The 6,904-nt window shown below is 55.2% G+C and overlaps 1 protein-coding gene across 1 annotated transcript in view; it reads left to right on the top strand.

Annotated features, from left to right (window-relative positions):
- The window catches only part of EXTL1 (exostosin like glycosyltransferase 1), a 13,336-nt gene that overhangs the window by 4,658 nt on the left and 1,774 nt on the right, over nucleotides 1-6,904 (top strand). The window contains exons 2-9 of the mRNA XM_007459130.1: nucleotides 2,013-2,103; nucleotides 2,417-2,524; nucleotides 3,358-3,477; nucleotides 3,999-4,131; nucleotides 4,331-4,437; nucleotides 5,281-5,370; nucleotides 6,091-6,177; nucleotides 6,468-6,628. Of these exons, the coding sequence (XP_007459192.1) occupies nucleotides 2,013-2,103; nucleotides 2,417-2,524; nucleotides 3,358-3,477; nucleotides 3,999-4,131; nucleotides 4,331-4,437; nucleotides 5,281-5,370; nucleotides 6,091-6,177; nucleotides 6,468-6,628 (897 nt within the window). The remainder of the gene's footprint in view (nucleotides 1-2,012; nucleotides 2,104-2,416; nucleotides 2,525-3,357; nucleotides 3,478-3,998; nucleotides 4,132-4,330; nucleotides 4,438-5,280; nucleotides 5,371-6,090; nucleotides 6,178-6,467; nucleotides 6,629-6,904) is intronic.

Genomic DNA, 6,904 nt, shown 5'->3' with positions numbered 1-6,904 from the left:
CATCCCTTCTACACCACACACACACACACACACACACACACACACACACACACACACACACACAGAGGTGCTCGTCTAGCCTCTGATGGGGAACTCACCATCTCCCAAGGCCACCCACTGGCTATTCTCAGCCAGCTCCATTACTAGAATTTGTGCCGAAACTGACCTTTCAGACATTTAGTCCATTGGTCCTGGGTCTCTCCTCTGTTGCACACTGAGCATTCATTCATTTAGCCCCCACTGAGTGCCCATACTCTGCCAGGTGCCCTGCTAGGCCCTGTGGATACTGGATGAGGGAGGCACAGCCCCAGCCCTCAAGTAGCTTAGTCTTATTAGAGAGACAGACAAGTCACTGGTGTGATACACATTGTTAAGCAGAGAGAGGGTGGGCAAGCTGCCTGCCCGGCTTCTCTACTTCAGAGCTGTGTGACCTCTTTAGGCCTCAGTTTCCTCATCCATAAAATGGAATATTAACAGCACATACCTCCCATCTCATAGGGTTGCTGTGAGAATGAAGTGAGTCAATGCATGTAAAGCACCTAGAACAAAGGACATGCTCAGTAAAGATTAGCTTGGCTCATTACTACTGCAGTGCACGTAAGGGCTGTGGGAGCAGAGAGGAGGGAGCCATCTCTGGAGAGACCAAGGAAAGCTTCCCAGAGGAGGTGATATTTGAACTTTATACATTAAGACCAAGTAGGAGGAATTCTTCAGGCTTCAGGAAGGGTCGCTCCAGGCTGAGACAGGAGGTACAAAGACACAGAGGGAACAGTAGACGTTAACGAGGACTGACTGATAGTTTATTCAGCAGGCTCTCTGGCTCTGGGTTCTCTGAAGCCTTAAACTTTAGGGCTTTCAGTCCCTCAGGGCTTTCCTGGGGGAGGAGGAGAGCGCTGTGGCTCTCAGCGAGGTGGAGGGTGTCCTGTTTTTAACCTGTAGTTTCTTCCAGAAGAAGCCTGGCGGGACACCTGAGCGTCGGGCAAAGGAGGCAGGGTCCTCTGGGAGACCCCTGGGCAGCAGGTCTGGGGTGGTTCAGATAACCTGGGGCCAGGAGTTAGCACACCTTTGTTCTAGTTCCAGCTCTGCCCCAGCCCTTTCTGAGACCCTGAGCCAGTCCTCGGGTCTCCCTGAGACTCAGTCTCCCCATCTGTTCAATGAGGGTTGGTCCAGAGGCTAAGTACTCCTAGGATTGCTTCTTGAAGGTTCAGACTCAGGACCAGATAGGCTGTAGCTGAGGAGGGTCCTGGGACCCTCTAGGCCCTATTCAACAGTCCCACTCTAAGCAGGCCTGTGAGCCCTGGAGTCCTGCACACACACACACCCCGTAGCCAGGTCATGGGCGTTCCTTCCCTGGCTGGGCAGCTCCAGGGTGGTGGCTCTGAGGAGGCTGTGACTCCTACCCCTCCCCCCAACAGGCACACACAGCCTGAGTGTGGCCCTGGGGCTGGTGGGGGGAGGTGGGAGGAACAGAGGAGGCCTGTCCTCTGGGCAAGGGGGCCTCTGGGCAGCGGCTTCCTGTGTGGTTCCAGGCTGGGGGCCCAGCCCACCTCCTGACAGAAGAGCCTTTCACGGGCCTGGGCTCTGAGGATGGGGAGAGGGCAGGGCATGGAGGCCACTCAGGTGAGGGCCGCCCAGAAGTCTGCATGAGGCCAAGAGGTGGGAGGGCAAACGCGTGCTTGCCCAAGTCAGACCAGCCTTGGAAACGTCAGCTCCCACCACCTCCCATTTTGCAAACGAGGGAACCAAGGTCCTAAGAAGAAAAGGGAGGTGTCTAATACCACCAAGGGCAGCAGCAGAGCTAGAGCTGCTACCCCAGCTGTGGGCGAGGGGCAGTGTATGGCTGGGCGTGTGCAAGAGTGTCTGTTAACATATGAGAACATGGTGGTGGGTTTGTACATTGTGAATTTGGGATTGTTAGTGTGGAGGGCTGGGGGGCCATCAGGGGAGTCAGGGGGCTGAGGGGCAGCTGTCTCAGGTCTCCTGGGTGCAGGGCCCCCTCCTGTGCTCCTTAGGACCTACCCTGGGGCAATGCTACCTAACGCCACCTTCTGCCTCATCCCTGGCCGCAGTCCTGATGTCTTACACTTCCTTCAAGCTCTGCAGGTACAACAACCCCGACTTGGGCATCCCCCATCCCTGTCCCCCTACACTCCTGAGCTGGAAGGGCAGTCTGGGCCCAGGCCAGTGGTTAGGGCCGGTGAGCTGCCCACTCCTTTACTCTGGGACTCAGATGTGCCCACGTGCCCACAGCCATATTCACTGCACCCTCTGCAGAACACCCCCCCAAAAAAAAACCCCACTTTTCTCTCCTCTGTACCCCTTGCCCCCAATGCAGAAGTTGCTGGCTTGGAAAAGGGAGGAGGGGTGTGTGTGTGCAGGGTGGGACTGGGCTCCCAGTGACCTCCCTACCCCCCAGGCTGGCTGCATCCCTGTGCTTCTCAGCCCTCGCTGGGAGCTGCCCTTCTCTGAGGTCATCGATTGGACCAAGGCGGCCATTGTAGCTGACGAGAGGCTCCCGCTTCAGGTAGCTCAGGGCCCTACCAATGGGGTGGGGACTAGACCCGGGACATGGGAGGACCTCGGGATCCCGGCCCCCAGGCTGGTCTCGGTCCTCATTCTTATCCCCCATCTGTGTATATTGATGATTTTGCGCCCAGCCCCAAGCCTCTGGGGTTCTGAGAGCAAGAACTCAGCCTCTTTCAGCCTCAGTTTCCCCATCTGTACAACGGGGTAAGTTAGACCAGATGATCTCCATGGGCTCAACCCCACTGGTCCATGACTGATTAAATACATAGTTTAAAGGAAAGCCACAAAAAATCCAAAATCTGAGTGCCTACATGGAGCTTGGGGTGGGGAAGCAAAATGCAGAGTGACTTTTCCCTCTGATGAAACTCATTTTGCCCAGCTCTGAAAAACATACGCATGAGCCTTGAATCCCCTGAGAGGTGAGAATGGTGTAAGAAGTTAACAGGAATAGCCTCCATTCACTGAGCCTCTACAATGTGCTAAGCCCTTAATATGTATCATCTAATTTAATCCTCACAACCACCCTACAAGGCAAGTACCATTATTGTTCCCACTTCACAGATGAGGAAACAGACTCAGACGGATTAAGTGGCTCATCCACAGTCACACAGTTACTAAGTGGCATTTAAACTCAGCTCTGTGTGACCCTTGAACTCTTAATTGCTAAGTTACCTAGGATTTTGCCGAGGCTGGCAGCTGCCAACCCACCTGGAGAAATGTGGGGAGCGGGCTTCTGCTTCCCAGACCTCCAACCTAGGCTGTCCCCACCCCATGGTGAGTCAGGGCCTGCCAGGGCCCCATGCCTTCTCCTTTGCTCCCTCTGTGCCCCAGGTCCTGACTGCCCTCCAGGAGATGCCCCTCGCACGGGTCCTCGCCCTGCGTCAGCAGACCCAGTTTCTATGGGATGCCTATTTCTCCTCGGTAGAGAAGATCATCCACGCCACTCTGGAGGTGAGGGGGATTCACCTGATGGGGGCTCTGGCGTTTGGCTCTGCCTCATCCCTGCCCCTCTCCATGCCCCTCTCTTCGGACTCCTCCTCTGCCCTGGTGTTTGGGCTTCCCCCTTGAGGATGCTTCTGGGATGAATCAGAGACTTGGCTCAGAGCTCTTGGATGAGTTCCTTCTCCAGCCTTGGCCTCAGTTTCCCCATCTGTAGACAGATTTCAAAGCATGTGCCAACTCCAGCTGATGGGCATTGGTTGCCTGGGGCATATGTTGGGAGGGATTCTGGGTCCAGAAAAAATGTCATGACCTGTTAGTGGCATCTGCCATGAGTGAAGACAGCATCGCTGAGTGACCCCCTACCCTGGACTTCTGAACCTTTCTGTCCCCAGCGATCTGGTGTTGCCGATGCTGCCCTCCCCAGATTCCTGAAGCGGGAGGTATGCGGCTGCACCAGGTCCTCACTTCCTCAGACCCTGCCCATGGCCACACTGGCCGCTCCCTCTGCACAGCCTTCTCTCATTTCACAGATTATTCAGGACCGGATCTTTGGAGCCTCTGCTCACACCTCGCTACTGTGGAACAGCCCCCCAGGGGCAATCCTGGCCCTGCCCACTTTCTCCCCAAGCCCCTCGGACTTCCCCTTCTACCACCTACAACAGGGTATGCCCTAGGGATGGGACAACTTGAAATCCCCTCATCAACTCTCCCCAAGTCTGTGCCCCAGCCTCAACCATAGAGCCCCACCAAGCCCCTCCCCAAATCTCCCACATCTTTTCTGGCTCCCCAAGTCCCCAACTCAGGTCATTCTCGGTGGGTTCTGTCCCCTCCCGCCCTAATAGCCTGTGTCTCATTCCTCCAGGCTCTCGTCCTCTGGGCAGGTTCAGCGCCCTGATTTGGGGGGGGGCTCCAAGCCAGCCCCCCCTGAAGCTCATCCAGGCTGTGGCAAGCTCCCAGCACTGTGCCCAGGTCTGCCCCCTTGCCAGCTGGGGTGCCGGGATCCAGGATGGGGGCGAGACAGGGCAGAGCCCTTGAAGACATCTGGATGCCAAGGATAACCACACATTTTGCAGGGAGGCACGGGAAGGATTTTCAAGTACCACTGCTGCCTTCCTCTTTCAGTCCCAAGTTTCTAGTTCCTTTCCCCCACCTCTACCCCCCCTTCCCTCATGGAAACTGACAAAGCCACCTGAAAAACAGGTGCCTCTTGTGGAGGTTGAAGTAAACATACATGCATTGTTTTTATTCATCCAGCCTTTTCTGAGCACCCTGGGCTTGATGCTGAGGATGCAGAGAACAAGTAGGAAAGGATTCTGCCCCAGATTCATATTCAGTTAGCACTTCCTAGCACACAGACTGTCAAATATCATTTCCAGAGAAGCCAGATAGGCTCTTGAGAGTACTTGGAAAGGAGACAAGCAGTTAGCTCAGCCAGGGTGCAGACGGATCAGCTTCAAAGATGGGACATTTGAACTGGGCTGGGAATGATAAAGGAGCAGGAGGAAGAGAATGAAAACCTTTGAGAGAAGATGGGGATGGGGCATGGGGTCAGGGCCCAGGCTAGGTGCGACTTGAGTTCTAATGCTACAGGTAGCTACCTTCGTGTCACTGGAATTCATGCCTTCCGGAAGCTCAGAGGCAAAAACAGGGCAGTCATGAAAGGACCTTTGCTCTAACTAAACTCCTCCCAAACTCAGATATACAGCTGCTCTTCCAACCTGCTTCCACCCTGAGAAAGATTACTCCCGGGACACCCCACACACACCCTGGCCTTCTGACCCAGACTTCAGGAACATCCCCCTTTCCTTCCAGATCTTGGTTCTCTGGAACAGTGAGAAGCCACCCCCAACCAGGTGGCCCAAGACAGCAGTGCCCTTGACAGTCATTGATGGGCACAGGAAGGTGAGAGATGGGGAGGGATGTGGAAGGGTGGGCTCACCCCCGGAAACCTGAGATCTGGGGAGGACATACACAGTGTGATTTGCTTGGGCCTGAGCCAAAGCTGGACTTCAAGTTGGGCCTGGAGAAATCAGACCATGGGTTTCAGCTGCAGGCCTAATAGAAATGATTCTCTTCCATCCCTGGCCCTTGTGAATTGTGCTTCCAGAGAACTGGGGTTTTGTGTGATGAGGGAAGGCAGAGAGAGTACATTGCTGTCTCAGGTAACGGATAGGGGGGAAACCTGGGCAGGTGGCAGCATTTTGGGTGGGGGTGAAGGGGTGGCTTCCAAGAACCTGGGTTGGTGTGACATACCTGCTTGCCTGTGCCGTTCTGGGAAAGTCCCTTCATCTTTCCAGACCTGTTTCTTTCAAACGAAGGATGTTTGACAACCCTTCCAGGGTCGAGGTGAACATCTAATGTGACAATAGAGGAATCCTGAAATGTCAAAACTGCAAGGGCCCTAGACACCAATGGCCCCATTTCACCAAAGGGCAAACTGAGGTCCAGAGAGGGAAAATGAGGTCCTCAGGTCCGAGTTGCGGGCAGACTTGCTGTTTTCACTGCTCTTCCTTCTACACCATGTCTGCAGGGGCTCCTGCTTAGCAGATATGCAGATACTCATCATGGGAGCCTGGGGAGGGGTCCTACGGCTGAGTTGCCCTCCGCTCCCTCCCCCTGCAGGTCAGTGACCGCTTCTTCCCGTACAGTGCCATCAGCACCGATGCCATCCTCAGCCTGGATGCCCATAGCAGTCTTTCCACAAGTGAGGTGAGGACTCCCAAGAGGAGCCCTGGCAGTCCCTCAGACCCCAGGAGCTGGGATGACCAGAGATCAAGAAGTCCAGCCTCCTGCTTCAGGAGTTTTCAGCTCCTAGCTGCAAAAGCACTGTTTCTAGCTCCCAGTTGGGAAAGTTCCCCTAAGCATCCCCTGGAAATTTTCTAGCTCCCTTCTCCTCTCCCCTGAGTCCCCTCAGCCAGGCTGGCCTTGCCTCCATGTCTCGGGAGGCTCCTGGCTGGGCAGGAAGTCCTTCCTCACACCATACTTAAATATCTCCCCAGGTGGACTTCGCTTTTGTGGTGTGGCAGAACTTCCCAGAGCGGATGGTCGGCTTTCTGACGTGGAGCCACTTCTGGGATGAAGCCCGTGGTGGCTGGGGCTATACTGCCAAGAGGACCAACGAATTCTCCATGGTTCTCACCTCAGCTGCCTTCTACCATAGGTACAGATGCCAGCCCCGGCACTGGGCTCAGAGGGCCAGAGAACCCTCCTTTGAACCAGGAGCAGGGTGGTGTGGGAGTGGACACAGCAGTCAGCCGAGAGCTCAGAGATCCAGGTTCAAGGCCACTTCCCGGTGCTGTGATGGGCAAGTCTCCTCACCTCTCTTGAGGTTCAGTTTCCTTGTCTGTAAAGTGTATTCACCTCACAGGGCTGGTATGATCATCAAATAACAAAAATACATGAAGGGCTTCCCTGGTGGCGCAGTGGTTGAGAGTCC

The sequence above is a fragment of the Lipotes vexillifer genome, unplaced genomic scaffold (genome assembly GCF_000442215.2).
Source record: "Lipotes vexillifer unplaced genomic scaffold, Lipotes_vexillifer_v1.1 scaffold496, whole genome shotgun sequence".
NCBI classification, from domain to species: Eukaryota; Metazoa; Chordata; class Mammalia; order Artiodactyla; family Lipotidae; genus Lipotes; species Lipotes vexillifer.
This window is presented reverse-complemented; position numbering and strand designations above follow the sequence as displayed.